The sequence below is a fragment of the Acinonyx jubatus genome, chromosome C2, assembly GCF_027475565.1.
Source record: "Acinonyx jubatus isolate Ajub_Pintada_27869175 chromosome C2, VMU_Ajub_asm_v1.0, whole genome shotgun sequence".
NCBI lineage: Eukaryota > Metazoa > Chordata > Mammalia > Carnivora > Felidae > Acinonyx > Acinonyx jubatus.
In genome coordinates, this window is record NC_069384.1 from 79,783,637 (window position 1) to 79,805,002 (window position 21,366).

The 21,366-nt window shown below is 40.3% G+C and overlaps 1 protein-coding gene across 8 annotated transcripts; it reads left to right on the plus strand.

Moving 5' to 3' along the window:
- Nucleotides 1–173: 173 nt before the first annotated feature.
- On the plus strand, nt 174–21,298 carry TBCCD1 (TBCC domain containing 1). 8 transcript variants are annotated; one of them, XM_053221090.1, is made up of 9 exons: nt 174–506; nt 2,009–2,146; nt 5,186–5,564; nt 9,130–9,285; nt 13,198–13,564; nt 15,418–15,604; nt 15,762–16,259; nt 17,332–17,482; nt 19,892–21,298. In XM_053221090.1, exons 2-8 carry the CDS (start codon nt 2,079–2,081, stop codon nt 17,459–17,461), a joined length of 1,785 nt encoding a protein of 594 aa, XP_053077065.1. In that variant the 5' UTR covers nt 174–506; nt 2,009–2,078; the 3' UTR covers nt 17,462–17,482; nt 19,892–21,298. The 8 variants fall into 8 exon arrangements, with proteins under 8 accessions (XP_053077065.1, XP_026917036.1, XP_026917039.1 ...); XM_027061235.2 differs by lacking the exon at nt 2,009–2,146 and adding an exon at nt 4,525–4,682; XM_015064332.3 differs by lacking the exon at nt 174–506 and adding an exon at nt 4,525–4,682 and having other exon boundaries at nt 2,012–2,268.
- Nucleotides 21,299–21,366: the final 68 nt, after the last annotated feature.

The window sequence follows — 21,366 nt, forward strand, 5'->3', positions numbered from 1 at the left end:
GTTAGGCTTCCGAATTGCAGCCGCAGCTCCGGGCCTATTAGAGGAGAAAACGTCAGAGGATCGCGCCGCCGCAGGAATCCGCTCAGGCCCGGTAGCGGCGAGTCGTAGAAATCGACGTAAAAAGGAGGTCGGGGCGAAACGATGCCAAGCGAGGGCACCCGAGGTATAGGAATTCCCCCCGCCCGCCTCCTCGGACTCTCCACCAATCACGAAGTTCCTCCTGCAGCACTGACCAATTGTGGGAGGGAGGGTTTACCTCGGTTACAAGTCTCGGAATTTCATTCATGTACCGCTTTGAGCTGCATGCGGGAGCAGAGGGACTTTGGAGGAATGGGCGGAGACAATTACTCTACGCCAAACGTAGGGCAGACGAATTGCTTAGGAGAACTTATTTACCCTCTTCGAACAACCCCGGAAGAAAATTGCCTGGGTTTCTCGGAGAAGAGGCTATGGAGGCAGACATACTTAGCTTCAGCTTCGGCTTCGGCTTCCACCACTTCTTAGCGGTGAGAACATCCCCCCTCCCATACCCCCCCCCCCCCAGTCTAGCCTAAGCTTTATTTACAAACCTGAGGCAAAACATTTTTACTGGCAATGTTGTGAAACTTTAAAGGGAGAAAAGCTGTAAACCGTCTAGCACAGCGTCTTGCACAGTAAACACGCAACGAATAACTCTCATCACACTTATGAGAACTCTTTGATTCTCCCCACCTGCTTTTGTTCATCTGATTAATTGCACCACCACCTACTTGTTCACGACAAAATTATAGGTGTCTACCTTGATTCCTCCCCTTGTGTCCCCTATCCAAATCTTCGCCTTTGAACTGTATCCTGAATCTTTTCCGCTCCTGTACATCTCCACTACCTCTCAGGGCCAAGTCACATCATCTCTCACTTGGCAAGGCCTCCTAAGTGGTTTTCCTGCCTCCACTCGTAATATTTTAGTATCTCGTGTTCACTCCTGACCCCCATCCCCATGATATTTTACAAACATATCAGATCCTGTCGTTACCCTGCTCAAAAGCCCCGAATGGCTTTTCACTGCATTTAAAATAAAACCCCAACTCTTTATGATAGCTTGTAAAACTCTGTATATGTCACAAGAAAGCTGGAAAAAGAATTTTTAAAGCTTAAGATGATCTGTACCTGCACCTAGTATACTCCTTACCATGTTCCAGCAAAACTGGTTTTTTTCTTTTTTAAATACACCAAACTTATTCCTCCCTAAGGCCTTTGTTCTAGCTTTTCTCTCTGCCTGAAGTACTCTTCCCTTAGTTCTTAACATGGGTGACTCCTTTTTCCACTCAAATCTGTTGGAATGTCACTACTTCAGAGAAGACTTCCTTGACCAACCAATCAAAAACAGCCTCTACTGAGTCCCTTACTCTTAACACCATCCTGTTTTTTTCCATCCCTATCCCCCACACTCACACAACTGGATGCCAGTTTCAAGACAGCATGAACCTGGACTGTTTTGTTCACACCTGAATAGAACAGCACCTTAGAATGAAGCCTGCCACAGAGTAAAAGTTGCTTCGACTGCGATTTTCATATGATGGCTTATTCTTCAGTCCTCAGCTCAAATTCAGCATTGACCCCCCTACCTCCCCCTCCAAATTCATAGCACTTATTAATATCTGAAATTGTCCAATTTTTTCCTTCATACATATTATCTATTCTTCCTATTAAAATATACACTCCAAAAAAGGATCTTATCTATTTTGTTCACTGCTGTGGTCCTAGTGCCTAGCACTGTGCCAGACACACAGTTGTGCTCAATAATCATTGCTGTTGGAACAAAGGCATAAGAGGTGACAGAATCTGTTCAAGGTAGTGGTGCAGCTTGAATTCTCACCCAGATCTGTTTGAATCCAAAGACCCTGTCTCCTGACTCATAGAGGGAAGAGGAAGATAAGGTTACTGCTTTCAGGAAAACGCCTGCCACATCAAAGAGAAACTAAATTGCATTTTATCGCCTTATTTACTTTTGTATCTCCCACACCTATAGAGGCCATAAACGAACTAAGAAACCAGGAAATGGCTAAAAATCATTACGTGGAGGCTTCGAGGAAGGAGTGATGTCTTCTGTAGGGTGGAATCCAAAAAAGCTTCGTGAAGGCCCTAATGTGGCAGGACAGCTAACAAAGTTAAGGAGCTAATCCTGGGGGGTTGCTTCAGAGGGCCTGGGTTTCTATCTTGGGAGCTCTCTTGCTGTGTGACCTTAGGGGTCTATTACTTAGACCTCTTTTACCTCTAGTTTACTTCTCAGTAAGTCAAGTGTACTTAACTTGAAGGGCTCTTGGGAAGACTGAGATAATAGCACATAAACGTGCTTTACACATTGCCGGCCCCTAGTAAACACTACAAACGTAAACTATCATTGTTATATTACTGATCAAAGCGTGCTGACCTTACCAGCAGCTACTGGCTGACCTTGGTTGGGTGGAGCAATAAAAAACTTGCTACTTCCCTGCGTGGGGAGGCGCGGCACCAGAAAGCGGCCAGGCCTGGCTCCAGGTCCCAGCACCGGGTACTCTCGGCCTTAGCCGAGTTTTTCTCAGTCCGCGGGAGAACCTGGCGGCCGCTCTAGCTGCGTGGGCCTCCGGTTCTCTGTGGTGCGAGGCCTGGCGCCTGCGCATTGGAGGAGGCGGCGGGCGAGGGGCTGGGCCGGGTGAGCGGGGCGCGGCGGCACGCGGAGGGTGCGGCGGAGCGGCCGTGCCTTCGCAGGTAACTGCGCGCGGGCCGGCGCCAGGGAGGGAGGGTGGGGAGGCTGCCCTGGAGATGGCCCGGTTTCGGGCCCGCCACGGGGCCTGTCGGCTGGGCCATCCCGGTTCCCAGAGTCCGGCCGGGGAGCTGGTGCGGCCCCGAACCCGGACAACATCGGAGGTGTCGGCGAAGCCCCCAGAGGACCTCTGTGGTCTCAGGCCGCTGTCCCCGCCTGAAAAACCCAACCCCAGCCCTCCCCGGGGCTGCTCTTGAGAGCCACAGAGCCCTTGTTTGTTTACGAATTTAGCCGTCTGGAGTCTCGCAGTTAAATGGAGAGTTCGTACCCTGGCGTTTGGTCGCACACGTCAGGAACAGGAGTTCAGTATCTCACAGAGCAGTCGCTTTCCGTTTTGGGGCGAAGTGAGATCTTTCTCACGTTAACTCCGATCTCTTTTACTCAGAACAACGCTAAGCCATTCCCTTGTATGAAGCCAGCTGTCGTTTAGCCTCTCACACCCTTCTTTCGGGTTCATGCTCCCACATTCCTTTACCTGGCCCTTTGTGGCCTCACATCTAAGGCCACTCATTCTGGTAATCCTCTCCTGGATCCAGTCCCGTTTTCGGAGATTCTTCCCAAACTGAGTTCCTAAAGTACATTTGTGAATAACACGGTTCTCAAGTCAGACATACTTGAATTCTGATCCAGAACAGTGCCATCTTAAGAGTGTAAGTCCCTTGACATCTCTAAGCCTCAGTGTTCTCATCTGAGAATGGGGACAATCATATTATCTCCAGGTGGTTGAGAGAACGAAAGGAGGTGAAAATGAAAAATATTTAGCGTGCTACCTCGTAGGTGTTAAGCATTCGACTGATGTCAGTTATTTTTGGAGCAGATAATTCCCCAAAGACACATGCCTTTTTTGGAATGAAAGGCAAAATACAATTATAGCAATAAAACATTTTCCACCAGTGGTATAAGGAAGGTTTTTTAAAGTGATATTTTTAATTCTGAGGATTGCTCAATGGTCAAGTGGTACCCCTTGGTCAAGTGATGATACAGTTTGATACAGTCATCTTGGAAAGCAATGGGAATATGTATCAGGAGCTTTAGAAATGTCATTTACTTCATTTCACAAATGCACATCTGAAAAATTTCCCAGAAATAATCATAGTGCAGAAAATACACAGAAAGATAGTAATATAGCATTAATTATAACATTTAAACTCTTCATTATTTTAATTGACGTATAGTTGATACACATTGTATTAGTTTCAGTTGTACAAGGTAGTGATTTGACAACTATGTACATTACAAAAATACCACAAGTGTGGGTGTCATCTGTCACCAAAGTTAGTACAGTACATGCTGTACTTTTTATCCTCGTGACTTACTTATTTTAACTGGAATTTTGTACCTCTTAATCCCTTTCACCCTTCACCTACATTTAAGCTTTTTTTTTTATAGTGGAAAATTTTAACATACACAAAAGTAGAATAGGTAAATAAACCCCCATGTGCTCATCACCCCGCTTCAACAATGATCAGTATTTTGCGTGCCTTGTTTTTGTGAAAACTTTTAAACCTACGTAATGTCTGAAAATAGGAGAACAGGTGAATACATGCGGGTACATTTATTTAGAGTGCTATGAACTTTTAAAATAACAGAATTGTATATATGGTATTACCGCACATTTGAAAATTCAAAAACTAACCTCCCGTCTGTGTAGAAAAAGAGATAGAAAGGAAACACAAGAGTATGTTAACTAGTTTCCCTTTGATGGTGGGACAGTGGATGATTTCTTCCCCTTCTGTTTTTAGCTAGAACTATCCCATAAAAATTGTATATTGTTGTTAAAACCAAGAACCAACAAGCAAAATCTAAAAGCAATGCACCTGAGCTAAGCACAAAGAATATGCCAGAATGGGTTCACTGTTACAGAGAATAAAGATGATCTATTTTTGCAGCCTATGCTCGTGTGAGTATTCATCTGCCTCATGTTAGTGCTTCGTATTGAACTATATGTCAGTTAACATCCAAAATTTTAACCTACTATCCTCTATGTGTAAGTGATTTGACTTGGAAGTTTTATCCCCCTTATTTTGACTACCATTCCCCCTCAGGGCAGGCAAAGATGTCCTGTGAAGAGATGACGCATTTCTTCCTTTCCTGAGCAGGAACTCATACTTCATGCATTTACACTCTTCCTAAAACAACCACTTCAAACAATTCAAGGAAGATAATTCTGTTTCATCACAAAATTTTTCTTGTTCAAATGGGTTGGAGTGAGATCTGACCAAGAATTCTGCTCTTGGTTGATGAACTAGATCTGCTTTTTAAACTGACCTAGTACATCTTAAAATAGTTAAGGGAGGGGTCACCTTAAAGAAGCTGTGTAAGTGAAACAAAACAAAAAATCAAAAGAAAATGCATAAATGAGTTTTGTTCAAATCGGTTTGTGAAAAAACTTTTGTTTCGTAGGTATGCCAAGAAGTCTTTTCACACAGATGTCCTTAGAGATAATATGGATCAGTCCGGAGTTCTCCTCTGGGTGAAAGCAGAACCCTTTATAGTGGGTGCCTTGCAAGTCCCCCCTCCATCCAAGTTCAGTGTTCACTATCTCAGGAAGATATCCACCTATGTGCGAACCCGGGCCACAGAGGGGGCTTACCCACGCCTGTACTGGTCTACGTGGAGGCACATTGCATGTGGGAAGCTGCAGTTGGCCAAGGATCTGGCGTGGCTTTACTTTGAAATATTTGATAGTCTTGCAGCGAAGACACCAGAAGAGCGCCTGGAATGGTCCGAGCTTCTGTCCAACTGCATGTCTGAGGATGAAGTCGAAAAGCAAAGAAATCAGGTATAGATGTATATGTATGTGTATGTGTGTTTCATTGTTTTGAGAAAGAAACTATTTGTAAGTTTTGTACTAGCTGTGCAGTGTGTGGTTTTAGGTGAATGATCATTGTGATCCCAAAGTGCCTTTTTTTTTTTTTAAACAGTTCCAGTTGGGTGGTATTTAGTGAATTAGCTCTTATTTAGCAATCCCTATTCACCTACTTCCAAAACATTACAAGAACACAGCAAATGAAAGAAGCAAATACTTTCATTGACTTTAAAAATATTTTAAGGTGAGGGGCACCTGAGTGGCTCAGTCAGTTAAGCATCCGCCTCTTGATTCCCACTCAGGTCATGATCTCATGGTTTGTGAGATCGGACCCTGCACTGGGCTCACGCTGACAATGTGGAGCCTGCTTGGGATTCTCTCTCCCTCCCTCTCTCTCGGCCCCTCCCTGACTTGAACACGCGCATGCCCTATCTCTCTCAAAGAAAGTTAAAAATATTTTAAGGTGAGTCAGTGCTTATGAACCATTGATACATTACAGTCAGGGCACCCGACTGTTTTTAAGTAAGCATCTGCTATGTGCTGGGATTCAGAGATGATTGGAATAGCATCTCTGCCCTCATGGAGCTCATAGTGTAGTAGGGGAGGTTGGTGTGTGAAAAAGTGCTATTTGATAGTGTAGAATGTACACTAGTAAAAGTGTAACGTAAAGGGCAGAAATAGAATAGGGAAGAGAGTGATTAGTTCCGGTGATCAGGAAAGACTTCGCAGAGAAAGTATATTAATCAGAGTAGGCTCGTTACAGTAATAAGCAATCCTGGCATTTCTGTGGCTTGGCACAGTTAACAGTTTATTTCTCCTTCAAGCAGCAGTATACCACAGGGCATCCGGTTGGACAGATCTCTAGGCTGCTGTTGTCCAAGCAATAACTCAGGGATCTAGTCATCTGTCTTTTGGAACCACAATTGTATTAGCTTTGCTGCAGTTAAAAACAAACAAAAATGAAATTCCAGTGGCTTATGGTAACAAAGGTTTGTTTCTTGCTCATTCTATGTGCAGCTTGCACTTTAGCTAGGCCTCTCTTCCAGGTGACAGCTTGGCTCTATGTGTCTCCTCATTTGGAGACCCAGGCTGAAGAAACATGTTCTGTGTTGGTCATGCCTATTCTTAGGACAGAAGGGAAGAGCAGCAGAGCAGGAGAAAGCTCACAGTGCCTCTTAAAACTTTGGCTCTGATGTGACATAGACTGCAATGACTTTCATTCCATTGGCTAAAGCTTCGTCTTATGTCCATGTCTAAAATCAGGAAGTTGGGGAGATAAACTACCTCACAGGAGGTAAAGAACTCCGATGGCCATGTATCGGACCCAAAAGCCTCCCGGAGGATGTGGAAATGAAAAATTGCAGGCATGATACAATTTTTCCCAGCCATGTCCACTAGGGTCTCGGAGTCTTTTACTGCCATTTCTTTTGGGAGAGTCAATAGTGTATGTCAATCCACCCACATTCCATTGACTATAACTCGGTTATACCATGTCTAACTTCAAGAGAGGCTGGGAAATACTATGTAGTCGTGTGCCCAGGAAGAAAAGCAAAGGTATATTTAGTTAGTACTAGTCACTCTCTGCCACATGTGGTAATATCTAAACAGGGTTTTGGAAACTGAAAGAAAGTGTTGCAAGCAACCAAGAGATTAAGAACAGTATAGTTATTCGTTAATTAAACATTTATCGAGTGTCTACTATGTGCGAGGTACAGTAGTGGATGCTGGATACAGAGATGAATGAAACTTTCAAGAAGCTGCACATGTTTTGAGTGCTTGTTATGTGCTATGTGCTATGGTAATTACTAGGAATAGAAAAACGAAAAAGACAAGGATCTTATAGTCTCTTGAATAGGAAGGTATATGAAGGAATAATGATAACATATAATTAGTCAATGGAAGTATGTAGAAAATCAAGGAATTTTGCTGAGCATAAAAACGCCAGTCCCAAAAGGTTACATATTATATTTATATAACATTCTTGAAATGACAAAAATAGAGAACAGATAAGTGATTGTCAGGGATTAAGGAAGGGGTGGGTGTGGGAGGGGGAAGTAGGGAGTGAGTGTGGCTATAAAAGGGCAACATGCAAGATCCTTGTGTTGATGAAAATGTTCTGTAACTTGGCTGCACCAACGTCAGTCCCCTGGTAGTGCTACTGTATTACAGCTTTGCAAGATGGGGAACTGAATACAGTGTACACGGGGTCTCTCTATCCTTACAACTGCATGTAATCTCAAATCTACAGTTATCTCAAAAAATTTGATTAAGAAAGTAAACGTTTAATAGGTAGATTCATGGGGTTCCATTGACAGTTGACTGAGTAGGTCTAGGTGATCCTGAGATTCTGTATTTTTAAGTTCTTAGGTAGAGTGATTTTCAGCTATACTATAGCTATAGTACCAGATGTGTTATTTTTGTGTGCCTCCTGTATGTGCATGGGAATGGATATCTGAGGATAATCATGAACTTCAAGTCCTGAGCCTCAAACCAGACCCTTTTTCAAATACGAAATGATTTATAAACCTCTATCAGACCAGTGATATTTTAAGTCACACACTCTTTGAAGAACTTGATGAAAACCTGAGTCCTACCCCCCTATAAAATGTACATACACCAAAAAATTACATACAATTTCAAGTGTTGCATTGATACCCTAAACTTTGTTGATAAGTCTGTGAGTCTTAGGTTAGACCAACCTCCAAATTTTGGTGAAATTTCCTTCTTCTTTCTTCCATTAATTTATTTATTCAAATGACTAAAGTGTTTCCTTTTTTTTAATTGTAATTTTAAACTTTTGAAATAATATACTTTTTAAAAGTATGTACTTCATCTTATCCACTTCATCAATTTTGGGTGAAAATGTCTACAGCCAAAGATGCTACATAGCTTTCCAAGAAGGTAGGTGACTTCAGTTTAATTGATTTTAGGAACTCCTGGGTATCAGAGACCTACATATCAAATGCTAGCAAGTTTCTACATTTTTGTTCTTAAGATCAGCAAACTGTTGTGAATTTATTTTAGTATGTCTACTTAGTTGTAGAATAGGGACTGATGTGATTTTCTTTTTTTAAGTTTATTCATTTATTTTGAGGGGGGTTGTGAGGGGGGGAGGAAGAGGGGGGTGGGGAGAGAGAGAATCTGTCAGTGCAGAGCCCCACGTGGGGCTCAATCTCACGAACCATGAGATCATGACCTGAGCCAAAATCAAGAGTCAGACACTTAGGGGCACCTGGGTGGCCCAGTCAGTTAAGCGTCCGACTTCGACTCAGGTCATGATCTCCTGGTTTATGGGTTCGAGTCCCACATTAGGCTCTGTGCTGACAGTTCAGAGCCTGAAGCCTGCTTCAGATTCTGTGTCTCCCTCTCTCTCTGCCCCTCCCTCTGCTCATGCGCACATGTGCGCTCTCTCTCTCTCTCAAAAATGAATAAACATTAAAAAAAAAAGAGAGACACTTAACCAAATGAGCCATCCAGGTGTCCCTGGACTGGTGTGGTTTAAAGACATGTGTTCATCATCTCTTTTCTTCTTGGACAGCTTTCAGTGGACACCCTACAGTTTCTGCTCTTCTTATATATACAGCAGTTAAACAAGGTTTCCCTGAGGACATCTTTGATTGGAGAAGAGTGGCCTAGTCCCAGAAATAGATCTCAGTCTCCTGACTTGGCTGAAAAATCCAGTTGCCATAATAAGGTACTGTTTAAATTTTGGTCTCTGAAAGGGAATTTGTGAGGAAGATGATTTGTCTTCATTAAAAATTGTGTTAGGATTACTTATATAAGCCAGTCATTTGCTGGCATGCTTGTTTTGTTTTGCTTTTTTCATTTCTTTTCCTTATTATAAAACAAATATTTTCGGTCTTAGTCGAAATAGGTAATTTCTGCTCCTTTGGTGACACAAAAATTGCATGATTTTTGGGCAAACTATTCACTGTACTCTCATTAGAATTCTCAGTTTTGCAAACGTCAATGAATTTGAATCTACTTATTTGACTAAGGTAGGATAAATGAAAAGATGTAGAGTTTGCAAAGTCTGTTGAGATCTACTGACAAAACTTCTGTAAAAATATCTTCTCATATGTTTAAATGATGTGCTTCAGTATGCTTAAGCTTAGCATGCTTATGTAATATTATATGATGTGATGACCTAGAAGTTAAATTTAACTGCCTCATGTTGTGAGTTTTAGAAATTGTGTTATTTCTTCTGTCTTAGTAAGGAAAACTGAAATGGTTTTACCCGTTTATGTAAAAGTATTCTGAAGAACTTTAAGGAAAACATAGACCTCAGTATTACTGCCATGCGCAGGTTCCTTAAAAATGTTCTGAGGCGCACACACACACACACACACACACACACACACACAAATTGTTCTGAGGCAAACAACAACAACAAAAAGCTCTCTGATATTTGGTACTTTTATAATCTTTTTCGAGTAAATCTGGCCGCCCTTATATTCCATGATGCTATTCCCTCCTGGTTCTGCTTTTAATTCTTCCTTCTCACTCTTCTTCATGAGCTTCCCCCCCGGCCCCGACAGGCTGCTTTTCCCCCCGGATTCTGCCTGGGGCCATTTTGTCTTCTCACTAGACATATTCTTTTTTTTTTTCCCCCTCACACTAGACATATTCTTTAAACATAATTCTTCTCTTCCCATGACTTTATATATCTCAATGACTCCTGAGTTTGTCTGCATTTTAGATTCCCCTCTTCACGCAGATGCCCTATCTATACCTTAATTTCAGAATGCCCAAGTCCAGATGTATTAGAAAGGCCAATAATTGTCTGCTCTTTCCACATGTATTTCCTGTTGAGTGGGTACCGTATAGAGACAGTGTTTTGAACCATCTGTAGTCTGTATTCAAATTGGCTCTGCCAGTTGGTATCACATGATTTTAGGCAAATTAGTTAACTTTTCTAGGCCTTGGCTTCTCTTCGATAAGTGGGGATGATATTGCACATTTCTGGATGGCTGTGAGAATTCACTAATATAATAGCATGAGACTTGTTTCATAGTAAGCAACAGTAAATGGTGACTTAGTTTGTGCTATAGCATGACCTTTCCCAACTGATTAGACCAGGGATGGACCCTTGACTAGAGTAACCCATTCATAGGTATGTATGTGAAATTGGTCTGATTGGAAATGATGACCTGGCCCCATCAGTAGCCCCAGGAACTGAAGAAGTTACCAGTCTGTGAGGGGTGCTTGAGCTGGTGGCTCAAGTGATATTGGTACCAGAATAGCCACCTGGAGTTATGAGGGATTAGAAACTGAGGTAATCAGAGAAAAAGAGTAGAATGGAACAGACATGTAGAGACATCAGCCTCTGAGAAAGAACCAGGTTTAAGGTAGCCTTCCAGTTCCAGTTCTTATGAGGCCTACCTACACTTCAGTTTGGGAGATGACCACGTGTGCCTACAGTAAAATCTCCCTTTACTTAAATTAACGTATATTCTCTATGCCAGTTCAAGTTACCACCAGCTTCCGATGCTCACTCTCTCAGCACCTGTACCTAGTTATTTGTCAAGTCTTACCGATTCTGCCTCCAAAATAACTCTAATTGAAAAGTCTATCCCTTTTCAGAAGACCTGGCTAGCTCAGTCAGTAGAGCATACAACTCTTGATGTTAGGATTGTGAGTTCGAGCCCCACGTTGGGTATAGAGATTACTTAAGAAATAAAATCTTTAAATATATATATATAGATAGATAGATAGATAGATAATAAAACTCTGTCTCTTCCTCTTATATAGACCATAATGACATTTTGGAGGTGGGGGGACCTTGACTTCCATAATTAGATCCTACCTGGTCACTCTGCTTTTAATCTGCACCCCACCCACTACACTGGACTTTCTAAATGCAGAAGGATTGTATCTGTCTCCTGCCAAAGCTGCCATCAATGAATTATCATTGTCACTGCCGTTTTCATCTTGTGCTCCATGGGGCCACCTCAGGGCCTATGATGGGTGAGGAGGATGCAATGAGAGATGAAGAGTGACAGCTCTGCTTTGACATGTTTTTTTTTTAATTTTTTAAGTATTTATTTACTTATTTTGAGAGAAAGAGAGCACACGCATGGGCACGAGTAGGGGAGGGGCAGAGAGAGAGGGAGAGAGAGAATCCCAAGCAGGCTCCGTGTTGTCAGCACAGAGCTTGATGCAGGGCCTGAACTCACAAACCATGAGGTCGTGACCTGAGCCAAAACCAAGAGTCAGATGCCTAACCAGTTGAGCCATCCAAGTGCCCCTAACATGTTCTTTGGTATCCAAATGAGAATTTATTAAAAAGAAAAAAGGGTACAGCTATTTAGAAAATAGCCCTAAAGTCCCTGGCACACAAAATAAAGCCCAGATGTTTTATTAGGGTTTCCTACAGGCCTTTCCTGATTGGTCCCTGCCTACTATTTTAACTTTACCTGACACTTCCCAGCATGCTTCCTAAATCCCACCCAGAACTTCCAGTTTTCTGAACACAGCAGGTAATTTTATTCCTATGGGTCTTTGCATATGGTGTTCCCTAGGCCTAAGCCTTTTTTTAAAATATGTTTGCGTTAATTAAGAATCTGTTCAAACAGCACTCCACAATGATTGTTTTTCTCCAAGGGGAGTTCCTTGTTCCTCTCATGCTCCTAGCATGTCTTCACAGATCTCTGCCCTAGGTCTTATCTCACTGTGTAATAGTTGCTCGCTTATATTGTTTTTCCACTACATAGACTCTGAGTTCCTTGAGGACAAGACTATGTCGTAGCCAATTTGCATAATTCATCAGTTAACACTGCTCATACCACATAAGAGATATTCACAAAATATCTGTCAAATGAATGAGCCAAGTCACTGAGACATCTGCCAACTCCAAGCTTATTCCAAAAGTTATAACTTGTCTTAAATCTAGCTACTGTAAGATCAGTTGCATTGTTTCATCCAGTGGAATTTGAAGTTCCTCCTGTAATATGAGAAGGTAAGTAGAGAAACCCAACATGGGACCCCTGGGTGGCTCGGTTGGTTGAGCATCCAACTTTTGGTTTCAGCTCAGGTCATTATCTCAGGTCCTGGGATTGAGTCCTGAATCAGATTAAGATTCTTAAGGTTAAGATTCTGCCTAAGATTTTCCCTCTTTCCCTCTGCCGCTTCCCCTCCTGTCTCTCTCAAATAGACAAAATGACAAATAAAAATAAATTAAAAAAAGGAAACCCAGTGCTTCATCGAATGTTAGATCTGAAACCTAGAGTATTTACCAGCTCTGTGACCCTGGGTAAGATTCTTAACCTTTCTCTATCTCCATTTCCTTATTTGTAAAGTGAGCATGGTAATGGCATCTTTTGCAAGATTGTTGCTAGGATTAAATATGTTAAGGTTTGTATAACACTTACTGGTTGGCACACACTAAGGATTAGCTGTTAGTATTACTTTTGAATTAGCCAAAGAAGGCAGAGAATCTGTTTATACCTATCACATATATTTAAAAAATCTTTATGAGGTGTACATTGCTACCTTAAATGCTTTTTAGGAGATGAGGCAAAATATAAATAAAAAACAATTAAAATACAACACTTTCAGGTCTTGTAGAATCTCTTTGTTAAGTGTGCTTTATTTTGATATTTTTTAGAACTGGAATGATTACAGTCACCAAGCATTTGTCTATGATCACCTGTCAGACCTCCTTGAGCTGCTTTTAGATCCAGAACAACTCACTGCATCATTTCATTCGACCCATAGTAGTCTCGTCTCTCGAGAAGCTGTTGTGGCCCTCAGCTTTCTGATTGAAGGTACAGTGAGTGGAGCCAGGAAGATATATCCACTTCATGAACTTGCACTGTGGCAACCACTACATGCAGAAAGTGGCTTCTCAAGGCTCTCTAAGACCTTTTCTTTCTACAAGCTGGAAGCCTGGCTGAGAACCTGTTTGACTGGGAATCCATTTGGTACATCTGCCTGCCTCAAGTCTGGAAAGAAATTGGCTTGGGCTCACCAAGGTATTTTTCAGTATTTTCATCTATATTAAAAATTGGATGACAAGTGAAGGAATTGTGTGTTTTCTGGTGTATTAATAGTCCTACATCTTTTATAGAAGACCTGAAAAATATTGCTACTGTAAGAGAGAAGAAAAGGGAACATTTCTCTTTTGTCTATGACTTTTTCCTGTCAAGGCAGCAAGAGTCAGAGAGTTGATTTGTGATTCTGAATCGTTGTGGTTACAGTTAACAGCAATTCCAACTTGGGTCAGTCCTCTCTTTCTCTGCTCTTCTTTATTCAGACTCTTTCTCCCTTGCCCTCTCACATGCTCCTTTGCTTAAGGCTTTCCTGTTTTCCATGCACCACAGCAGCGTTTGGCCTTTCCACGGTTACAGCGTCAGACAGTTGGTGTAGAGATGGGGTCCTATCTAGGCACACAGACACAAACAGATTAGATTTTTCTAAATTGGAAAACTCAAGTTACAGTAAAGAAAATCCTGGCCTTGGTCACATCAAATGCCTATTCCTGACAGTCCAGGATATGTTCGGGTGCCGTATGACTTCGGGCCCAGGTAGAAGTTTTAAGAGAAGGGGGCTCGGGTGGAAGTTTAAAAAGAAGTAGGTGCCTATACTGAGGCAAATTTCAGGCAAAATTAATGAAAAAAAAACCCAAAACTAGAATATACTCCCACAATCTCTGAATTTCAGAGATAAAGGAAAAAATAGGCTCCATGTAGTTAAAAAAATGAGTTTTGTATCAAATTTTTATAATGCCAAAAAACAAAACGATTGAGCAACATATACAGAATCTTGAGTGAAAAGATTGTGACCCAAGAATTCCGTGTCTAACCAAGCTATTGCTCTAGAGGAGGTCAAAGACTTCCAGATGTCTAAGGGTGCCATAAATATATAGGACATACTACATAAATGTTTGATGTTGATAAAAGAATATAGGCTCAAGCAGTTGTTTAGATGTTAACAGTAGTCACTAGTAGGAAAAAGAGGATATCTAATCTCTTAGGATTATACCGAAATGTTAATGGTGGTGGGTAACAGGATCACAAATAATTTTTATCTTCTTTTGCCACTATTTAAAATTTTTCTACAATAACCATGTTACTTATTTAATAAAAGGAAGCAGTAAGTTGTTTTTTTGTTTTGTTTTTAAAAAAGAAGAATCACATACTTCTGTGACCTCTTCCTATTTGGCCAGTATTCATTTATCTACAAGGGTATCCTGATGGCTTGCAGGGAAGCACAGTCTGAGAAGCCAGTCACACGATGGCGAGACTGTGTTAGGAGGGTAACCCCTGCACAGATGTTTTAAGTGTCCGTGTGTGTGAGGCACTGTGTGTGAAAGGAAAATATGCTCTCAGTCACTAATGATCTAGGGATTAAAGACCTGAATCCAAATAGAATTCATGGAATACTGTGGTAAGTAGCTGAGGAGGGGATTGAAATTAGTATTATGGCAATTTAAAGAGATTATTTCAGGACTGGGATGATAAATTGAGTCAACTTGGAGAAGATATTTGAGTCGGGCCAGTTCTGTCACTTTCTGGCCATGTGAACTTAGGTGTATTACTTGAATGGTTACACATGAAACAAACCTTAGATCTGTAGGCAATCTTGAATGGATTATAGGTTTCAAAAAAATTTTATGACAAAAAATTATGAAATATCTCAAACATACTGAGAAACACAGAGAACAGTATAGCAAACACCTCCCTACCCAAAGCCCAGATCTAACATTTTCCCAAACCTTGTATGTATCTAATTTTAGACCCGTATACACACGTAGACATATGTAACCTCATATGGTTGTTTTCTTTGATTTGAAACTATCTCACTTATTTATATTTTTCTTACATAGTTGAAGGGACGACCAAAAGAGCTAAGATTGCTTGTAATACTCATGTGGCCCCTAGGATGCACCGCATGGTGGTGATGAGCCAGGTTTACAAGCAGACCTTGGCCAAGAGCTCAGATACTCTGGTGGGGGCACACGTAAAGATTCATCGTTGCAACGAATCTTTTATATATCTGCTGTCTCCCTTACGGTAAGCACAGTCTCCACAGTGTTCTGATATTCTGACGTTTTCTTTGGACTAGGACTGATCGTCTTAGTCCTCTGATTTTGCTATCAGAGAATAGTTTTGTAGCACAATATTCACTTATTCTCACTGGGGAGTTCACCTGATTTTTTTCACATTACAGATCTGTGACCATTGAGAAGTGCAGGAATAGCACATTTGTCTTGGGCCCCGTACAGACTGCTCTTCACCTCCACAGCTGTGACAACATTAAAGTCATTGCTGCCTGCCACCGTTTGTCCATCTCTTCCACGGCAGGTTGCGTCTTTCACATTCTGACGCCTACACGCCCACTTATTCTCTCTGGAAACCAGACAGTAACTTTGGCCCCTTTTCACACCCATTATCCAATGCTGGAGGATCACATGGCCAGGACCGGCCTTGCTACAGTGCCTAACTATTGGGATAATCCAATGATTGTGTGCAGAGAGAGCAGTGACACAAGTGTCTTCCGACTCTTACCACCTTGTGAATTCTATGTATTTATTATCCCCTTTGAAATGGAAGGGGATACGACAGAGATACCTGGGGGGCTTCCGTATGCATATCAGAAAGCACTGCGTCAAAGAGAGCAGAAGATACAAATCTGGCAGAAAACTGTGAAGGAGGCTCGTTTGACAAAGTAAGTGTTTTCTAGAGGAAGAATTTGCTTTATATAAAATTCCGCGGGAAAATTAATCTGTACATGTTTACAGCCATGGTAAAGTAATCAGAAAGATAGAGTGTGTCTTTTAAGGTCCCTATTCCAGGCTGTTTGGTTGGGAGATGGGAGCACTTAGAGGCCCAAGAATTAGACTCGCTTCTTTTCAGAAGCTTAAGTTTGTTGACAGATAAAGGACTCTATAAATGAAAGGTCATGTATAGACTATGCCACATAATCCAATACTTGAATGAATCGGCCTAGTTTTTAATTTACTTCTCTACACTCTTTCGGTGGTTCTCAACCTTGGCTGTGTGTTAAGGTCATCCAAGGGGCTTGCTAGAAATCAGATTTCCTGGCATCCACCACAGACTGACTCTCTAGGGGTGGATTCCTAATGCTGCTCCAAGGACTGATGCTAGTTTTGGTCAAAGTTTTCCCTAATCTGCCGTAAAATGTGAAAAATAAGTATAGTGTTTTAAAACAAAGCTAAATTTCATCCATTTAAAATATTGTCTTTTATTCTGGAATTATAACCATCCTAAACTTGGGGTGCTAAAATATCTTATTTTTAAATTACATGCTGTGATAGTAGATGATTATGGTTTATTATGTTCACCACAAAATTTTATTTCAAGGTACTAGTCTTTGAACTCTGGAAGCCAGGGACACACTGTATGGTTAACAGAGTTTCAAAAAACATGGCATGAGTAGTCAGGGAAGATGTGTGGAAGAAGTAAGAATTTGTGTTGGATCTGGAAGAATGAGCACCATTTTTGGATAGAAGCTGAGGAGTGTGCAGAATACTTTTATATATACTGTATTGTATCTGACCAATATATATATATATATATATATATATATATATATATATATTTTTTTTTTTTTTTTTGGTGGTGGTAGTGCTCCAATGTACAGAACTCAATAGAGCAGTTATTTGGATAACTAGACACAATTTAATGTCTATCCCATTAAAGCGTTTTACAATCACCTGGAGGAAAATGAACGTGAACCAGCGTTCTTACATTATTTTTGCTCGTGACGGCACTTTTAGGGATCAGAGGAAGCAGTTCCAGGTACTCGTGGAGAACAAGTTTTATGAGTGGCTGATTAATACAGGACATCGCCAACAGCTGGACAGTCTGGTGCCCCCTGCCGCAGGCTCCAAACAAGCAGCAGGATAAGACTCCTACGTGGAAACACTGGTGGGCATTAGAACAAATTATCTTGGGAAAATCTTAGAAGCATGCCAAAAAAACTGTACAGAATATTAGGTTCCTGGCCACTGCCACTTTTCCCCCATCACTCCCACCAGCATATACAGACTTGACATACCCATATTTACTGCATTTTACAGTGAGAAGACCAACCAAAATATTCCAAGTGGAGCCTATGGAATACTGGGCAAATATAATGGACAAGTTTTACTCTTTTTGCTTCTTGCCCAATACAGGTTGTACTTCCAAAGATACTACTTTCCCCATTCATAGCTTTTGTTTTCTTTCACCTTTCTAACACATCTTTCATCTTTCCCATCACCCTACACACAGATCAATTAAGTCAGCGAATTTTTGTTAGTGGCACCTATGAACATTAATAAATTACCAGAATTAATCCAAATGAAGATTTGAATACTGAAGGAGTGTAGATACAGACAAACTTACCAGAACTTAATGTAATCCAAATATAAAATACTCTTTTTAAAATAGAGATTAGTTTGCTTTTCTCTATTTTGAAGTATTTTTAAAGACTAATAACAGAAAAACAGACGGAAGATGTCAATAAATAGTGCACAGAAAAATACAAACACAAAGATACTCACTTTTACTTATAAGTAATTTAAGAGGCGTTTTTTCCTCTATTGGATTGACAAGGATCCAAAGGTGGTATACAACACTAGAAAGACATTTCATTTACCACTGGAAAACGTGGACATTTGTGCAAACTTTTGGGGGGATAGCCTGACAAAATAAAAATTCTAAATGTGCACAATCTCTGACTTGGCAAGTTCACTTCTTAGAATTTGCCAATTTAACAATTTCACTGATTAGAATTTATCTTACAGATACATTCATTTGTGTAAAGATCTTTTTTAAAAATAAGTTCATTACAGCATTGTTTGAAATAGCTGCAGACTGGAAAACAACCCAGATGCTTTCCAGTAGAGGGCCGGTGCCTAATGAATTGGTTCATCCATGTTCTAGAATGCATCTTTAAAAAGAATGAGGTATAGGGCACCTGGGTGGCTCAGTCAGTTAAGTGTCCGACTCTTGATCTCAGCTCAGGTCTTGATCTCAGGGTCATGAGTTCAAGTCCCACATTGAGCTCCAAGCTGGGCATGGCACTTACTTAAGGAAAAAAAGAAAAAGAATAAGGTATATCTGTGGGTGCTGATACTGAATCATCTCTAAACTGGGGGGTTGGAGCGGTGAAGGCAGAAGAGGAGGAGTAAAATATTGCCTTGTGTGTTTTCAAAAAAGAAAGGGATTATCACACATGGTTATGTGCTAATTACACGCCTTAAAAACTTCTGAAAGGGTTTAAAGAAATTACTGAAAGTGTTGTCTTTGAGGAACAAGGCTAGACGTCTAGGGTGAAAGAAAACATTCTTAATTTTTTTTTCATATAGAATTCACATACCGTGAAATTCACCTTTTTAAAGTAAAGGATTCAGTGGCTTTTATTAATACAGTCAACAAGTTTGTGCAACTTTCATCCAGAACATTTTCATCACCGTGAATATAGACCCCGTACACGTTAACAGGCACTCCTTATTCCTCCACCTCCAGTATCTTCTCTCTTCTCCAGTCCCTGGCAACCAGTAAGCTACTTTTTGTCTCTTGATTTGTCAACTCTGGACATATCCTGTAAATGGAATCCTACAACGTGTGACCTCTGTGCCTGGCATCTCTCACTTAACATCATGATCTTAGGGTCATCTGTGTTGTAGGATGTGTCAGTAGGTCATTCCTTTTTGTGGCTGGATAATATTCCAGTGTCTAGATAAACACAGTGAGGTCTATCTGTTCATCATTCGATCTGAGATTTGAGGCATTTCCCTTCTCAGTTGTTTTCAAGTTTATTGTGAATGGTGCTATGTTCCTTTTGTGCACAAGTGTTTTTGTGCGTGTGTGTTTTCGGTTCTCTGGTACATACCTAGGAGTAGAATTGCAAGGTCATAGGTTAACCTTTTTAGGAACTGCTGAACTGTTTTCCAAAACTGCAAAAACTTACTCTTCATTGTCTATATGTTGTTTGCATTTTGAAGTATTACTTTTTATAAAAAAAGAATTTTATAGTATTTAATAAATGCTGAGATTAAGAATTAGAAATCTGATAAAATTCCCATTTCCTTTGGAAAGAAGAAGGTAAATCTTAGTTTAGACTAATCCCTATAGACAGCCACTTTTTCATGTTTGTATATGATTGTCTTTTCTATTAGGAACTAATATGACCCTCAGAAGAATATAATTAACCTTAAACCTTATGTATCTTATCACTCTAAACGGTCATCTGACCTTGATTTATATGATTTTATAAATGCAAGTTTTTTCTTATGTGCACAAAGGCAAGAGAAAATTAAGTGATTAATATTTTTCTTTTGTTATCTTCAGGGCTCTGGAAACAGGAGGATGAATGGACGATGGTACATGTCTTGAAACTAAACTGGGAAGATGCTCTTGTTGCTTAAGAGATATTGGGGCTTTTTCCTTCCTATTTAAGACCATTCCTTGATTTCCATTCCACACTCATATGTTATTGCTTATGTTGAATTTTAGATGAACTTCCATCATATAAACATTGTTCATAGAACATCAGGAAGCTCATCTTTGTGTTGCCAAAATGAAGGAGTTGATGAAGGCAGTTTCATCGTATTTACGTTAATATTAAAGTGATGGAGTGTAGATTTGCAAGTAAACTTCACATTTTAATTTGTATGACGAAAGGGTCTCATCCTTTCTAGAGTTAAATAAGAGTTTTATAGTTCTGTGTAACTATTTGAAAGGAAATTGCTACTCCTTTTAAAAAATAATTGGAATGAAAGTATAGTTTGTTGGTGTATAAGTATAGCAGAGATAGTTTTATACAAAGATATTTTAGTCCTTAAAAGTATGAAGCAATGAAATTGTGTAAAACCCCTATTTTTCATTTTGTGCTTCCAAGTTTCAATAAGCAAACTCTAAAAAGTAATTTTCTCCTTTTGAGAAAAAGAGCTTTACTTTCAATTTCAGAAAAGGTTTTATGGGGGAGGAAAGAGTTTTTCCTCCATCCTAGGTTCTTTTGGCTAGTTGACTAATTAAATTGACATCAGACATATTAACAGGAGGAAAACAATTTTAATTACATATCTATGGGAGCTTCCTAAGGACAGGAGCCCCAGGAATAAGTCAGGCGGTTATGGCTACTATGCCACCCTGAGCTAAGGACTGGGTGGGATGTGGGCCTGAGGGGGGGGGACTTCTCAGGATAAAAAGAGCAGATGTGTGGCGGTTAGATGTTTGTCTTTTCCTACAGATGAGTCATTTAGACTAAAAGTTCTCTCTGGTAGTAGCTCCCATTCTGGGCCAGGCTCCCTGTCTCAATTATTTTAGATAGTTAAGGGAGAGGAAAAGTTTTCTTGAACCTGCAGGGTCTTGTTTGCCTTCAGCTCCAAATAATCTACATGCTAAAGTAGCACATTTTGGGGTCATGCATTCTGCTCCCTTGCAATTCCCAATGTCATTCTTTGATATGATATCAAAATAAAGTTTACATTTGATTGGGAAAGCTATATTCTTTAAGATAAAGGAAAATAATTATTAAATTATTAAATAATTATTAAATTATTACGTGAATCTGCTGATAAACATTGTTTCGTATGCTCACTGGTCATTAAACTAGTAATTGTATTAAAAAAGGGCTTGATCTTTTCTTTCTAAAGTGGAAATTAACCCTCAGAATGTGTGTTAATTCTAATTGAGGTTCATAGTTTTTAAGATGGAATTCAAGAGAGAATTCAATAAAGAAACACTGGAGTTTTGGACGCGTGTTTTGGAAATTATTGGTTAATGAAATTCATGGTATTAGATACTTTCTTTCCAGTTTATCA